The sequence below is a fragment of the Gobio gobio genome (assembly GCF_949357685.1).
Source record: "Gobio gobio genome assembly, chromosome: 4".
Classification (NCBI taxonomy): Eukaryota; Metazoa; Chordata; class Actinopteri; order Cypriniformes; family Gobionidae; genus Gobio; species Gobio gobio.
The window spans coordinates 57,039,365-57,057,197 of NC_137100.1; the positions used below are offsets into that span (position 1 = coordinate 57,039,365).

At 37.1% G+C, this 17,833-nt stretch overlaps 1 protein-coding gene across 2 annotated transcripts in view; it reads right to left on the minus strand.

Moving 5' to 3' along the window:
* sec14l8 (SEC14-like lipid binding 8) overlaps positions 1 to 17,833 on the minus strand; it is a 36,552-nt gene extending 18,719 nt beyond the window's left edge. The window contains exons 1-5 of one of the 2 annotated variants that reach the window (XM_079815160.1): positions 17,721 to 17,833; positions 17,236 to 17,311; positions 7,868 to 7,911; positions 3,676 to 3,738; positions 2,563 to 2,751 (exon numbers count right to left, since the gene is read on the minus strand). In XM_079815160.1, coding sequence (XP_079671286.1) covers positions 2,563 to 2,751; positions 3,676 to 3,738; positions 7,868 to 7,911; positions 17,236 to 17,311; positions 17,721 to 17,774 — 426 coding nt within the window. In that variant the 5' untranslated portion in view covers positions 17,775 to 17,833. Of the gene's footprint in view, positions 1 to 2,562; positions 2,752 to 3,675; positions 3,739 to 7,867; positions 7,912 to 17,235; positions 17,312 to 17,542; positions 17,686 to 17,720 lie in introns of those variants that run through there. The other variant, XM_079815161.1, reaches the window with a different exon arrangement.

The following is a 17,833-nucleotide window of genomic DNA, read 5'->3' on the forward strand; positions in this document are numbered from 1 at the left end:
CAGGGCCAGTTGTATAAACTGTTAAGACTGTGTCTTGAGAACTAGTCTTACCAACTAACAGTTAGCCTACTTACTTTTACAGTCTTACTTTTCAGATTCAAATTAGACCAATCTATGATTTTATGTAACCGACTTAAAAAAAGTTATGACCTTGTAAGAGCAGTCTAAGCATTTTATGCAACAGCCACAGTTCTTAAAGGGACAGTTCACCCAAAAATGAATATTCTGGCATCATTTACTCACTCAAGTTGTTCCAAACCTGTATGAGTTTCTTTGTTTTGCTGAACACAAAAGAAGATATTTAGAAGAATGTTTGTAACCAAGCAGATAGAGCAACCATTGACTACCATAGTAGGGGGAAAATACTGTGGTAGTCAATGGTTGCTCTCTCTGCTTTATTACAAACATTCTCCTAAATATCTTCTTTTGTGTTCAGCAGAACAAAGAAACTCATACAGGTTTGGAACAACTTGAGGGTGAGTAAATGATGACAGAATTTTTCATTTTTGGGTGAACTATCCCTTTAAGTGTAGGTGAGTTCAACATAAGGCTGGAATACACTACACAACTTTTGTCCAGATTTGTGTGCTGATTTTCAGTCTGGAAGAGTTGACGCTAGTTGTTTAAAGTCAGAGCCAGTCTGCAGAATTTCAACAGTCAGAGCTGACTGATGTAAATCGCCCATATTTTTAATCTTAAAAGTATTGCGTTCACCTGTGAAACATTTGCCTTTGCTCCCAGAGAAACTTTGCATTCGATTGCAAAACTTTTTTGACGGTAATAGTATGAGGTGGGAGGAAAAACTATATTTCAGTGATTTTAGTGTTGTCATACTATAACGCGTTTAATAACTTTTTGTCTTATAACAAAAAGAACTGAACATTTGTTTACATTATTTTACACAAAAAAAAATTATAAAGTAAACAAATGTTTCGAACAGATGAAAGTGCAAAAGAATTATAAAGAACAATAAGGTAACAATAAGGTGTCATTAACATTAACAATGAGCAATAGTTACATTTGTTACAGAAGTTATTATTCTTTGATAACGTTGGTTAAAAAAATACAACTGATCATTGTTTTTTGATCATTGATTTTAATAATATATTATTACATGTTGAAACTAACATTAACTAAGATTAATAAATGCTTTAGAAGTATTCGTCATTGTCAGTTTATGTACTAATACATTAACTAATGTTAACTAATGGTGCCTAATTGTAAAGTGTTACCGAACAATAATAAATCAGAACAATCAATATCTAGGGCATGTTGTAGTCTAGATTAACAATAGTTTGACAATAAATAGCCTATTAAGTCTTATTCAACTGATCAAGTATTTGGTGCTGAGATTAACACCATGCGAATACAAACATCTGAATGGCTGCTTGAAACATTTAAATACTGTTCAGAAACAGAAAGTAGCACGGCTGCTTTGTTTACGGGGTTACCAGGGTAACGGCTGCATTTCTGCTGTTCCATAAGCGCCATCTGCACAAAGCAGTAGCACTACTTTCTGTTTCTGAAGAGTATTTAAATGTTTCAAACAGCCATTCAGATGTTTGTATTCGCATGGTGTTCATTTCAGAGAGTGAATGTGCATTTTCATTCAGCGGGTCTCCTTTACTCGTTCAGCCATGTGCTTTTTAGGCGTGTTGTGCTTGTTTAGACACGTATGTGCAGACTGTCAGACTGTATGTGCCTTTGACCCAGCATTCAAGCAGTGTTGTAAATTTGAACTGGTTGATGGAAAAGTATTCTGAAAAATGCATTCTAAAAATCTGCTTAACTCATAATAAATAACTATTCACTATATTTTAAATAACAATAGACCCTTTTCACAGACTGTGATGAAGGGTTTTAACGGTCAGCAATATCGAAAATCCTGCAGCGTTTTTGTGTATTTTCATTTAAAAATATATTTATGTACATTTATAACACTAATACTTTGTATTTTGTTGCTTTTGCATCAGATTACAAAAAAAACAAGTTACCGCTGCTGCGAGGGTGTTTCTACAGCGTCTATGGGAGTGATGGTAAAAATGTATATATTTCTCTCTTTTGACTGCCGTTATCAATCTCACTCTATTTTTTGCCTCTTTTTGAAAGTTGTAAAATCACTATTGTGGCGTTTTTCTTTTGCTATTTGAGCAAATGGGTACACAAAAAAAATATTTAATGTATTCTCTCATTCACAACTACAATAGTTAACCCAACTATGACGACTTCCGCTCTGAGAAACCCGGAAATGTGAAAAGGGTCTATACCCACGATAACAATACTGTGCATATTTATTATCGTGATATATTTTTCTACTATATTCCTGCTGCTCCAAAAATAACTGCAGAAGACTTGAAATATAGTGCATAAGACATTGTTTTTTGGTCCTTTTTAGACTTCGGCAGTTTGATCACCATCCACTTTGTGTATGATATTTCATAAGACTTCAATATGTTTTTTCACAGAAGAAAGAAAATACATATGTGAGGGTGAGCAAACAATGACAAAATTGCCATGTTTGGGTGAACTATTCCTTGCCACTTTTCACAGCCGCACACCTACCCGTTCGCTCTGTAAGTCGCACTCTTTCTGCAGAATCTCGCAGTCTCTGACTTTAGACTTGATTAAGTCCTGCTTAGACGCTGAATGCATCAGACCCTTAGGGTCCATAGGTCCGACGACATCATACCAGACCGGGCTCCCTTCACGGTCATGGCCACACATGCCACCAGACAGATACTTCTCTATAACCTAAAAAAAAAACACATACACACACACACTGGATGAGACATGAACACAGTACCAATCATAATCGTAAGATTAAACTCCTAAAGGGGACACATCATGGAAAACAGGAGAGATGTACTATATATATATATATATATATATATATACACTTAACATCAACATTGCAAAAATCCAAAACTAAATTTACAATGCACAATATTCACTAAAACTAAACTACAAATAAGGATAATTAAGAAATGCCTATGGTTATAATGAGCATGAGCAGGTCAGCCAATCATAATAGAGGTCCTATTTACATTTTGACTAATATAATAAATTGACCTCAGGTATGCTAAATGCTAGCAGAGAATTTGACTTATGACTTAATATATGAAAACCAAACTGCACCTTTTTATCAATGACAAACTCTTAAATTGAATAAAATAACATATCTAATATTTAAAATTTCTGTCTCTAAACAATCCATTTCAAATTTATGCTGTTTTTAAAAAAACACTTCCACAGTTTGCACGCTTTATTAGGTAGCACAACTATGTTATACTAATAATATTAATAAAAATAATATTTAATAAGAAGAAGAAATGTTTCTTCAAATCAGCATATTGGAATGATTTCTGAAGGATCATGTGACAATGAAGACTGTCATGACTGAAAATTCAGCTTTGCATCACAGGAATAAATTAAACTGTGAAATATATTAAAATCAATTATTATTATTAATAATAAGTAATATTATTTTTGTTGACTATTTTTGATTTTAAAAAATGCAGCCTTGGTGAACATAAGAATCTTCTTTCAAAAATAAATATGAAACAAAAATAATAAAATCTTCTGATCTAACACTGAACAGTAGAGCAGTAGATATATATATTGTAAAGTGTAAATGAAATAGATATGTAATTTAATCATAAAACGAGGATGTCATACCTCTGGCACTTGCCACTCTGTAGTGATGGTGTCAACTTTCATGTATTTTCGAAATTCGACATGCTGCACATGAAAAACAACACATGATTAAAAACATGCCTGTGTATTTGCCCTAAAACTGTTTACATAATCAAATATGGCTATAGGATTCAGAACCATCAACAGCAAAGTTTGACAGCATTATCAGTTCTGCCTGAACATAATTTGCATATTAGTTGCATATTATCAGCTGTGCTTTGACCTGAGGTTCAAAGATACAACCAGATGGCTAAAACGTCTGTAATAAAAGACCCATGAACTACACGAGCATCGCTCACACAATGGGAAAGCAAACAGCACTTTGAACACCCAATAGCATAGAATGATCACGGTGTAATCACCCATAAGCCGTGATTAGGCATTGATGTGACTCATCAGTGCAACGCAGGATCCTGAATTAAAACCTGAAAAGCACAATTCACCTCTGCAGAACTGCTATCTGCTGAATGAATGCTTTTGTTATGATTATGGATTGAAATAAAAACCTTTAAACTGCACATGCACGGCCAGACAAAATATAAAAATCTGAAACAGAACATTGCCTATGCACCTTACATTTAACATAAGAGCTTGAGTTGATAGTGAATGGCTTCCGGTGTCATTCGTTTCCGGTTATTTTATCTGTACAAAAACAGCCCATGTTGCTGATTGATATTACAAGCCGGTATTTGTTGTTATATTATTATAATATACAGTATATCATAAAAACACTGGTTTGTAGTGCAAATAGTTTTACCGGTTACTGTACTTTGTGCTATTTCCCCCTGAAGTGGCTAGAGAATCAGAAATCTTGCACATTCACAGAAAATAGCTTACTTCTGCATTGCAAAATAAGATGAATAGTTCTAGGCTGTGTTCACACTTGGCAGGTTTGGGTCGATTCAGACAAACTCTGGTGCGAATGCTCTATTAGCGCGGTTAATCTCAATACGGGTGTGTTCACACTTGTAGTTGGGTTCTTTTGGTTCCTTTAGTCCAGACCAAAAAAATAAACAAATTTAGTCCTGGTTCGCTTAGCGTTCACACTGTCATTTATAAGACCGTACCTAAAGAAACCAAAACAAACGTCTTCTGCGACGGAACTTACCGAACATCCAAAACAATGCTGTGTGCTGGGCTATGCGCTTGTTGTCTATGCGTAGTTATACATGTTGGTATTTTGACCAGCTGAGAACTCCTGAAGACCTTATAAACTGTGTAAAGGAGTCAAAACAGCGAGGAGATGCGGTTCTGATGCCTGTACTGAACTGTGATGGACAACAGAAAAAACAGATATGCTTGAGCATTCTATACTTTTTAGAGTGTTTTTGGTTCGTTTAGATGTATTTGGTATGTGTTGCACTAATATTTCAGTCTAACCCTACCAGATTTCGGATGGCAGCGTTCACACTCAATCAAATGAACCGCACTAACAGAGCAATCGCACCAGAGTTAGTTTTAATCGAACCAAACATGCCAACTGTGAACACTGCCATCCAAACCCCTGGAGTGCACAATCCGCTTTCAAACAAACTCTGGTGCATTTAGACAGACAAAACAAACGCAACACAGACCAAAGACATCTAAACAAACCAAAAACAGGACATGATGTCACAAGATGCGACCCTAGAAAGGACAAAATGCTCCAGCAAACCTGGTTCCTCTCGTCATAGGAGCTACATTGCCCAGAACAGTTCGGTACAGGTTGACTTCTTGCAGCAGATCTTTACTGCTGTGTGTAATGGAGGAAATTCCTTCCTCTTTTTTTCCTCCTGTAAACATTTTATAAGCTGTTCAGGAGTTTTAAGCTGGTACAAATGCTACCAGATGTACGCGCATACAACGAGCACATTTAGCCCAGAACACAGCATTGTTTTGTATGTTCGGTAAGGCCTGTTACACTTCTGTCACAAAACAAAAGCTTTTTTGTTTGTTTAGTTTGATTCAGTGTGAAAAAAGACAATGTGAACGCTACCAGGCGAACCAGGACTAAATCAATGTATCATTTTCTTTTTGATCCGACCTAAAAATAAAACAAGAGTACTGAAATAAAAGAGTTTAAAAGAGTCACACCCTGAGTGCAAGAAAGTGTAATTTTTAGTGCTGTCAACGTTAAAGCGTTAATATATTAATTTTTTTCAGAATAACATGTTAAAAATATTTAACGCAATTAACGCAGCATCTGTAAAATAAAAACGTTTTATTCACGATTAATCACAGAAAATTTGTATTAATTGGTTCTTTTTTTTAATCGATTGACAGCACTAATAATATAATTATAAAATTGTCTAGTTTACACCTGGTATTGAAGGCATACAAATTAAATGAGGTCCAAAGCTTTTTGTGATGCGATTACACCAAATTTGGAGAACTTCAACTCCTGAATATGCAAGGCTTTAAAAGAAATGAACCAGCATTTTTTTTTTTTGCCCAATCAACAAGTAGCAGCATGACATTGTGAGTGACGTACAGAGTTACGAAATCAGCAATCCTCCCCTTGAAATCTGTTGTTCCACCAGGTGTAAACGGGGCCTAATAGTAGTTGGATCATATTTCACAGTGTTATTCAACATGTCGTTTGAAGCCTTTGGGTAATGTACACCCAACCCCTGACATAAAGTCTAGCATTGTGAGGGTCCGTCACACCCATATTCATCACACTTGACGAATCCAGAGATTTACAGAAATGTTCTTCTATGAGACCAATTTGACAGCCTATTCATTGATTAATGAATTACACACCGCATTATTGCAAGTTTAAAGCACAGAATTAGTGACACCAAGAGCTGAATTAATAGCAACTTTAAATATGATAATTTCCACTAACGTTCAAAGGTTTGGGATAAATACGATTTTTTTTTTATAAGAATTGATACTTTTATTCAGCAAGGATGCATTAAATTGATCAAAAGTGACAGTAAAGACATTCATAATGTTATTTCTATTTCATATAAGTTATTTCTATTTCATATAAATGTTGTTCTTTTGAACTTTCTATTCATCAAAGATTCCTGAAAAAAAAATACATTTAGCAGCTGAACCATTTTGAACTAATAATAATAAAAATAATAATATGAATAATAAGTAGAAGAAATGGCTTTGCAAAAAATATAAAAAATATATATATAATTAATTGATTATTATTAATATTTATAATTAATGATACATTATTTTTGTATGGTTGAAAATAATCAAAGATGTTTGATATTTGAAGTTGAACAATTTGCTTTGCTGTTGTCAGCCCCCATCTTAACCTTATCAGAGGGCCATTTGGACTTCCTGAGGACAAAGAGATTACACCTTTACACAGTGGGGGAAGCTTGGTCTGATTGGTTAGATTGAACGTCTCACGTTTGGTCTGATTGGTCAATTTGAATGGGTCATGTTTGAATTTGGTGACATCAGGTAAAAAAGGATAAAAAAGGTTCACAACGGTAGCTCTGGCTCTTTTTATCCTCTGGCTTTCTCTGCTTAGGGCCTGCTCTTTGGCTCTCTCTCTCTCTTTCTCTCTATCTCTCTCTCTCTATCAGGTAACATTCTATACATGCTGAGTACAATTAAGGGTTTAAGTTTACCATCACATAGATCCATTCGAAACTATTTTAAGTGTAACCATAACCAGATTTTGTGTTTCCATTTAAAAGAGATTTCTGTCTATTATGTAATTGGCATTATACATTTACCTGACTGTTAATAAATTGTTACATCTATTCTGACTTACTCTATAATTCTCTAGTAGATTATGGCAAAAAAGGGTTAAAGAGAATGATTAAATGTGTGACTAGCTATTAAATATAAATGACAAAACAATCAATTGTTTTCCATTCTATCCTAAATTCGAGATTATGATAAAATGGAGTCAGATTCAAGATAAATTAGAATTAAATCCATTCTGCCCATCTGAAACCACCGAACGTGCAGCAACCTTCAAAGTCCTTGGAACGAATTTAGCGGTCTTACATTTTATTAATTATATTATATATTATAGTAATAATAAAATATGTATTATATAATATATATTTATTATATACAGTATATAATACATTATATATATTATTATTCAGCTTTGGTGAACATGAGAACCTTCAAAAACAAAATCTTACAGATCCCAAACTTTGAATAGTAGTGTAAATATTTTTTTTTTAAAAACAGTTGTATTAAGTTTGTGTGATACCTTGCGCAGCATGGCCTCGGCTTTCTGTAGATTGAAATTCCTGGCTGGAAAACAAGAAAGACAAGTTGCAAAAAAAGATGTAATTACTTATTATAGAAAGATAACAAAAGTATACACTAATTTGTAATTCAACAGGTTTTTTAGATTTATTACAGGTAGCTTAAAGCAGCACTAGGTAGTTTTTGCTCTCGGGGTCCCCCTACAGTTGGGAAATAGTATTGTCCTCTACTACTGTCGTAAACTTTTGTCATCTTACATTAGTGGATGCATCGCACGTGCATTTGTTGACATGACAACTATGACGCCACATTCACACGGGGCGTCGGCGTCAATGCTTCTCAGCCCGTGTGAATGCGGCGTGATAGCCCTGAACACTGCCGGAGTTCACCTGTCTATGGAGTTCACATGCAGGTGTTCTGCTTGCGTCGCGTGTGAAATGTCTTCATCCCAGGTACAGTGGCACATGTTTCAGCATGTCATATGAATATAATTTCATGGGTTTTATTTTTTTCAAACGCCAAATGATCGCGATGCTCACGTTTACAAGCCAGCGTCATTATAGTAGCCTAGTCTATTGGTTCCCGTTTTACAGAATCTATATGATACTTCAATTCAATGTTTGAGTGGTGGGTAATAACCATACATCGTCAATATTATAATATCAAGCTACCCTAGATGAATCTGCAAATTTGAAAAATCGATTTGCATTATAGCTTGAGGCAAGACAAATAAACAAATATCACAGACATGTTAGGTATCCTAAAATATGATTTTGTACGTCTTATGTATTTACTTGCAAGAATGTAGCCCCTCCTCCTTCAGCTCACGCCAACGAGCAAACGCTGGCCCAATGTTGATCCTCCTCCTGCCTTTAATCCGATCACTTTCTCGTTTCCTCTTTTTGCTTTCCTCCGACAAAACCTTTGCTTTCTTATTTTCCTGTGCTGCTTCGGCCATGACTATAACATCCGGCAAACAAATGATAGTTGGGCTCGCACGTCCGAATTTAAGGAAGTGGGGGGTGGTGGTGGAAGTGACGTATATGCCGTACACTCTAAAAAAAAAGGCTCGTAATCATAGGGGAACCTTTTTAGTGCTATATAGCACCAATTTTGGTGCTTCAGTGGTTCTTCAGCGGTTCTTCAGAGGTGCTATATAGCACCTTAGTCAAAGAACCGATGAAGAACCTCTGAAGAACCGCTGAAGAACCTCTGAAGAACCGCTGAAGAACCTCTGAAGAACCGCTGAAGAACCACTGAAGCACCAAAATTGGTGCTATATAGCACTAAAAAAGGTTCCCCTATGATTACGAGCCAAGAACCATTTTTGGTGCAATATAGAACCTTTTTTTTTTTAGAGTGTATAGCAGTCGAATTTTGTAGTTCTTTTTTTTCTCGGGTTACTACCCGAAACCCGAAGTTTAAAAGTACGATTAAATACGATACAGACGCCGTCAGGCTATGGCAGATGTGTCATTCAACCTATTGTAAGTCGATGTATCATCACAAGAGTCTTGAAAATATATTATGAAGGTTGAAAAGTTACCTAGTGCTGCTTTAAAGGGATAGTTCACCCAAAAATGAAAATAGTCATTTATTCACCCTCAAGTTGCCCCAAACCTCTATGAATTTCCTTCTGCTGAACACAAAAGACGATATTTTGAAGAATATCGGTAACCGAACCCATATTGATGATGAACCCCATTGACTACTATGGAAGTCTATGGACCATCAACTGTTTGGTTACTGGTATTCTTCGAAATATCATCTTTTGTGTTCAGCAGCAGAAGAAAGAAATTCATTTGGAGCAACTTGAGCGTGAATATATGATTTTTGGGTGAACTCTCCCTTTATGTGTCCTGCAGGGTGTTCCAGCCCTAATATTTAACCACATGGTTAGTACACAATCCAATAATAAACTGGCACATTCACAGTATAAAGAGCATATTGTGCTAACAGACCTTACTCAACATCACGACTCCATAAGACAAGGTGCTTTTATGTGTTTTAGCTCGACAAGATAGCTTGCACATATCTGGTTACTATAAGTTACTATTTGGTAACAGATTAACTGTTCAGTTGAAAAGAAGGAAAGTTTGCAGACGTGTTGCAGGCCCATGAGCAGACTAGGTGACCGCAGTGCGCTGACCTTCGACATATTCCCATGCAGATAGGCTTATTTTATTGGAGGGAAAAGCCTATCTTCAAAAAAGTTCAGCCCAACCCAATTTCATTTCCACTCCCCTGTATAGTGAGTGGATTAGTTTCATTGTCTTATAGTCACTCTTGTCTGTACCTGACTGGCCTAGAGACACAACTGACCCAGAATTAGTCAGACATGGAGTCATACATAAGTATTTAATACTCATAAAGAAGATTATGTGACACAGCTGACAAAAGCGTTCAGTGTTTTGTGGAACGGATATGTCAGTTGCTTTTTTATGAAGACTTTTTGTGGTGGATACTAGAGTGACTTGGTTAAATACATCATTACTGCATTTGTTTTTATTCATTCATTCATTAATCGGCAGCAAAGGCAAACTCAAAGAAGTGTAATTTAAAATAATCACAATAACAATAAAATGATACAATAATTTAACAATATTTTTCTTACCACAAAAAAATAAACCAATTATATAATTCCATTAATCAAAATCAAAATAAAAAATCATAGTATTTTTACTTTGCTTTTGTTACGATGATGTGTGTGGTCGAGGATGTTGGCGTATTTTAGAATGTTGCTAATTTGTTTGCCAGGGTGTCCCGGGAGGTTGCTAGGTGATTGTTTGATATCTATATGATATTCTGATCTGTAGATATGGCTTCAATGTATGTCTATGAGATTTTTTTGCCCATTTTATAGCCCACAAGGCAATAAGTCTAATCACCTGGAAAAAATAACAGATATCACTTATGTTCGTAGGGCAAATAGTGTAGGACGAGATACAGCCCTAAATACTTTGAGTTAGGACTGTTCAAATTCATATAAGCAATAGTAAAAATGATACTTGCCTTACTAAGCACCACTACATTAACACCTACAGCCATTATGAGGTTACAAACACTACCATTCAAATGTTTGGAAGTCTTATGTACACCTGCATTTATTCGATCAGAAATATAGTAAAACATAGTAATATTGTGAAATATTATTACAATTTAAAATAAGAGTTTTCTATTTTAATATATTTTCAAATTGAATTTATCTGTCATGTAATTTTCCGCATCATTACTCCCGTCTTCAGTGTCACATGATTCTTCAGAAAATATTCTAATATGCTAATTTGTTGCTCAAGAAACATTCCTTATTATTATCAATGTTGAAAAAAGTTGTGCTGCTCAATATTTTTGTGGGGGAAAAAAAGAAAAAAAAACACGTACCAACTCCAAACTTTTTGAACGATAGTGTATGCATTTATTTAAAGGCATGAACTGCAGTGAACTGAACTCATATCACATCACAGCAGACCTCAATGACATGTTTCACAATCGATTGTTTATCTTATCTTGAGACGCCACAGCCTCAATTAACGAAATGTGCACGTGTCAACACTCTAGCAAAAAAGATTATAATACCAGTATGTGGAACTACATATATGAATAACCCCAGATCCTTAGAGGAAAAACATGCATTGTCATGATATATAACACTCTTGAGCTTCCATCATGCATTCTAGACTCTAGATAGAGTCATTTTTTATAAGCTAATTAGACGATGACATCAGTAATCTCATGTAAAATCTGTGCTACTAGTCTCTGTCTGGTGCCTAGAAATCCCTGCAGAAGAATGGCTGCATTCAGCAGCGTTAATGAACACAAAACAGCCTTTGTCAAAACCCAAGAACAGCATCTGTAAAGCTGCCAGAGAGGGCTTTAAAAGCCACTCTGAAGGGTCAAATTAAAGTTTAGAAAACATTTACACTTATATATTTAGCAGAAGCTTTTATCCAAAGCAACTTACAACAGAGGAACAAAAGAGAAAATTAGAGGAACTTAACTAACTTAAAGAGGCTCTATGTAGAATTCAGAAACCTTTGTTATTAGCGACACCGGTGGCCGTTAAGTGAACTGATAGAAAATTCATGCTCGCACTCGTAACGCACAAAAGACTGAGGGCCCTATTTTAACAAACTAATCACATGGTCTGAAGCGCAGGTGCACTTAGGGCGTGTCCGAATCCACCTTTGCTAGTTTAACAATGGAGAAAACGGTCTGTGCACTAGGCGAATGGTCCAAAAGGGTTGTGCCTAGTCTCTTGCTGCGTTCACACCAAACGCGAATAGAGCGTCAAAATCGCGTCTACCGCATCTAGTTTGATGCGTGAACATTTTGAATCCATTCGCGCGTCCACAGTGAATTGGAAGCACGTATAAATTAAGCGTTTGAAGCGAAATAGATGCGCGTTCAAGGCGCTCCAGGAGAAATATGTCATAAAACAGCACTCTGCCTCTTTTCATTTTCATTAAAAATATATATTAAGCATTAATAGCCACACAAATGTGTTCCAGGCAACTCCTACATTATCTTCACTGCATGTATATTTAAATATTCCTAAAAAATAAAGTTATGAAACTTCTCTTTGCCCTCAGTCAAAACGATTTGGCAGACAACAAATTATAGATTCATGACACCAAAGATCACCCGTTAGATCTACACAAGATGCACCACTACAGGACATCAGAGCCAGCGGCAAACGTCAGAAGGACTAGCCGAGGAAAGGCTCCTCTCGCCGGGGTTATGAGCGCTGATTGCCCGGTGATCGCCTGGATCTCCAACCCCAACAACCCCAAAAACACAAGTTTATTTTTTTTCAATAGGTGCTCTCTTTATAAATAAACCACAGATTTGAGCTTTAAACAACTACATTCTCACCTGAAAAAGTCTTAAAACTACATTTTTTGACACAATAGTAGTATTTTTAAATTATGCAGGGTTTCTCATCACGTCACTTTACCACGTGACCGCAGCGAGCAGGCTCCTGATTGGTTAACGCGGCGCGAATTGACGCCAAAGTTCGAATTTTTCAACTCGGGCGTCAGACGCAAATTCACTTCAAACGCGTGAATGCACAAAAGCACCACTCGCATGTAACGCGTGTATCACGCAAGACGCTCAATTTGCGTCCAATTCGCGTCATTCGCGCCGAGCAAAACGCACCTTCCGCACCGCGGGATCTCCAGACGCGCCTTTCCATTGACTTAACATTGAAATCACTCGCACCAGACACTCTATTCGCGTTTGGTGTGAACGCAGCATTCACACGGGGCGTCGGCGTTAACGCTTGGCTGAAGCTTCGTGCTGATGCGACCGTCATAGTGACAACAGCCAATCACTAGTGATGGGCAGACCGAGGCTTCGTGAAGCACTGAAGCAGTTGAAGCAAATGTGTCATATTGTTTCGAAGCTTCGAATCAATCTGACACCCGTCTCTACGGCGCCATCTAGTGGTCATTTCCATGTGTTGATCTGAAATACCTTGACAATTATCCATGTAAAAAAAAAAATTTTTAACATCTGTCTGACAACTACATGATCTTGGTTTTGTAACCTGTAGCCTCGTCATTGTAAAGAACTATATATATTTTGTTTGTTATACAAAATGAACATTAATAAAATAAATAAAGCCACAATGTGTCACATTTGTCACAAAACATTTTTATTCAAAAATATGAATTGCTCTGCTGTTGAAGGACTCAGCTGACTTCTTTTTTTACATATAATTTCTCCAGCCTTTGAAAAAATCCTCTCACAAGGGACACTTGTTGCTGGCATGCACAAATATTTTTGGATGATGTAAATACATGGATTATGTATTGTTGCAGAAGGCTAGCTGCCTATCACAATACACACATCTCACTTTATTTGGTGCTTCCAAATGGAAATGCTCCCACACCACAGATGTACGGCATCTCTTGCGTGCAGCCTCCATTTTTATATATTCTATTAATATATCTATCTATATATCACCTATGAATCCATATCTATATAATTCTATATATCTAACTTATGCTGTGCTATCTATCTGTCACTATCTAACTTAGCCTATATGAATGTGTCACTATATCTATCCTAACTATATGTCACTGTCTATACCTATCAGTCAATATATCTAATTTAAATCTAGCCTAAATATAACTAACCAAAGCGCACTATAAATCTCACTGCTATCACAAAATCACTGCTATCACAAAATCACTCTCCTCTCACAAAAACCCACGAGGTGAAGATGGATTTACTTCACTTTTAAACTGTGGTGAATTAGGTTTATACAGATGTGTGGCTTGTTCCCGACCCCTTTAATCAACGCAGTTTCGGAAGGCGCCACCTGATGAAACACTTTGAAGCTTCATTTAGCCATAGTCACGTGACATGGGTGTTTCGAATCACAGTTCGGAGCAGTGTTTCGAAACATCTGTGCATCAGGATCTCGGCAAAGCCCCGAAACGTCTGTTTCGCGTCTGCCATCTGCCATGGGTCATGGGTGTGTTTTGGCCGTAATGTGCAATAAATCAATCAGAGTCTCATCTCCCATTCCCTTTAAAAGCCAGTAGTGCTTGCACCATGGCAAATTCGCTATTTACATGGAAGCGGAAAGACTGAACCCTTCTCCAGAGAGGAATACTTTTAATTGTAATATTTAAAAATGTTTGTGTGCTGGTGCGCATCCCTGTGTGTGTAACAAGCAGAGTGTACACGCGTTTTGCATATTACTAACACGCCCTTTAAATAACACAAAAAATACTGCTCTATTGACTTTAGAACAGGTTTTTGTTGGTCAATGGTGCCGTCGTTTAGCCTGGTCTTACCAGACTCTCGTACATTTCATTTGTACAGAGAGTCTGGCCACTCTCCATTGACAAGCGTTTACTTCCTTGAAGGCTGGTACTCTGTTGAAGTTTAAAACTATTGGATCTGGCTTAACCAATCGCTAACGTTTGGTCGTGACGTATGTCATGCGCCGTTCGCCTCTGTTTCTCACATGGAAGTCCGTAAAAATAACTGTGCAGATTGTGCACGCCGTCGCCACCTCAGTGATAAAACCTAAAACTCGTGCATTCGGATTGTGATTTATTCACAGTGGAAGGGACAGTTTTGTGATCGGGAACGCGCTGCTCACGTGGTCCGTAACATGATTGTATGCTGTAAATAAAATGTCATATGCTTGGTATGAAAATAGAATAAATGTAAATAACGGCCCAATTCAAATGTTTACATGCTTTTCTTCTTTTTATTTTTTGAGTGGTGATGAAATACATTGCTCTTGTAAATACTTGCCAGCATTTAAAGAAATACATGCATCCAAATTACAGCGCAACCGTACGGTGCTCTGCAGTGGTCAAAAAGGATATAAACAGTGAATTTTGAAGTGATATATTCTTGAAAACTCAGAGATGTTGATTCGGACAGCACTTAAATGACCACACGACCTTGGTGTTTGTCAAAAGCAGTAGGTAATTCGGCCGGGGATTTTTACGTGGGTGGTGGGAGACGGACGGCAATAAAATCACTGACTAGTCCCAGTAAATGATGACAATACTTTCCGACCCTTCACCACTAATGGAGCGAGCTGTGGGGAGGAGGGCCACAACATCATGGCCACCAACAAAACTCAGCAAAGATTGTTCTTGCTCCGGCTATAACTTCTGGATATTCGGCAGCGGTGCCACAACGGAATGAATGGCTTCGCTCGCATCTTTCTCCGCCGCCATTACTACAACTCAAACTAGCGCACGAGTCACGACATCAACATCCTCGTTCTCAGCCACTCCCTCTGTTCGCTGATTGGACCGGTAAAAATTTGTTCGGAGAAAACCTAAGAATACACCGCAGTCCCAGACGGAGTACTGAAGGAAAATGAAAATTGAGCGGAAGTACGTAGGAGGGCGGAGCCAGGCTAGCAGTCGTTTTCAGTTGCCTCAAAATAGCAACACGCCAGCAATGCACCTGAACACACCTCGTTTTCAGACCAGCACGCCCATGGGTGAACAGACGGGCGCGAGAGCATTTGCTATTTAAACAATGTGGTGCTGGACATGAAAATGATCTAGCAAAGTGCACTTGCGTCGCACCTGGCTGGTGCCACAGGGCCCACTGACTTACAGTACAGAATGGCTCTTTTGACGTTCTCCTGAACATTGTATAACCATTCCTTTCATGGGTCATAGAACAGAAGAGAGGATCTCAAGAGCACGCATAAATGTCATATCCTTTTAGTTTTCCCAGGAAAAATAATTCTTCACATAAAAATCAGTCAACAGGCTTTCATAGACAACCTAGGAACTCGGAGAAGGTTTCGTTTTTTTCAAGTTTCGTTACAAGCTGTTCACACATTGGAAAATTATTACATATAGCCCCTTAAAATACTACACTTAATTAGCTTATATAACCCTCCAATGAAATATAGACCACAAACCTTTACTTTTTGTATTAATTAATACGTTTCTATTAGTAAATAAAATAGCCATATTCAAAATAATTGAATGAACAAACAAATCTAGAACATTTCTAACCAGAACAAAACATGAAGGCCTAATCTATCATGTATTGAGTGAGTTCCAGGACTATCTAAACTCATCATCCTCGTTCCTAAATACAGAGACACACACAAGTCTTGATCCGATTACTCTGATTCATACTGTCTGAACACAAGTCAGTACAGGACATAGCGTGTCTTTCCAGAATCGCATCACAAAATCTATGATTCTATTCTTAAAATAGAGATTATAGTCTAAAGAAGATTCTATTATATAGATTTGATCATTCCATTACATAAATGTATACTTCATACATATGGTCATTCTATAATATTCTATTAAACAGATGGTATCCAAGTATGACCATTCTATAAAATTATAGGTTATGCTTTATTTTATGGTGTCATTGTTAAAGTATAATTATAATATTTAAGTACTGAGTAATATTAAGTAACTACATGTACTTACTATATGGTTAGGGTTTAGTTTAGGGTTAGTTGTATGTAATTATGCATAATGTATAGTTGTTCCAATAGTAACTACATATAACGTGTAACAAGGACACTTTAAAATAAAGTGTTACCAAATGCTAATCTATATCAATAGATATCAATATTGCATTATGCAACAAAGACTTGCAAATGTTCTCCAAGTGAGTAAAATGCATTTCTATTTAGCCTATTGAAGTTGGATAGAGGGATCTCTCTCTCTCTCTCTCTCTCTCTCTCTCTCTCTCTCTCTCTCTCTCTCTCTCTCTCTCTCTCTCTCTCTCTCTCTCTCTCTCTCTCTCTCTCTCTCTCTCTCTCACTCACTCAACATTTAAGTACTTAAGCAGGAAATGAATAGTTAACCTACTTAATTTTGCATCACGAATGTGACAGTTTAAGTAGCTCACCTCTCAGCCATCGGAGCAGAAAGTGGTCACTTTGGGATGGACACTGGGGAAGAATATCCTGAACCTTTTCTCGAAACTGAGGAGTACAGATGAAGAATCATGCAATGCATTCATTATAGTCATGCTTTGATCACAATAACAGTATGAAGTTGCAAATACATGCTCATTGGTGGAAACTATCCCTTGACAACATCTACTCACGTGCGTGCTCACAACAGTGCGAACTTGCGCAGTTGCGTAATTTACGTAACGCAGCAAGCCAAGAGAGTGAAAAAACTAATAAAGCTTAAACCCTTTGTACTCTTACAAAAGTCTGTGAATTCTGCAATCAAAAGGAATATGATTCGGCTCTTTTCATCTGCGCTGTGTGGCCTCTCTCTGCCCGGGAGAATGTTTCATCCCGTCATGTACAGGATCACCTCACAAACCCAGTGCAATTAAATCCACGACATGCTGCCAGTAGAAATAAAAGGAAAATATTTCACCTGGGCCAAAGCTTCGGCTTGTTTCACGCTCAGATCTCCAACTCTTCCGCTCATGTCGCCACGAGTACACCAGAAATAACTGTCTAAAATGTAGCTGGAGTCAGAGACTGTGA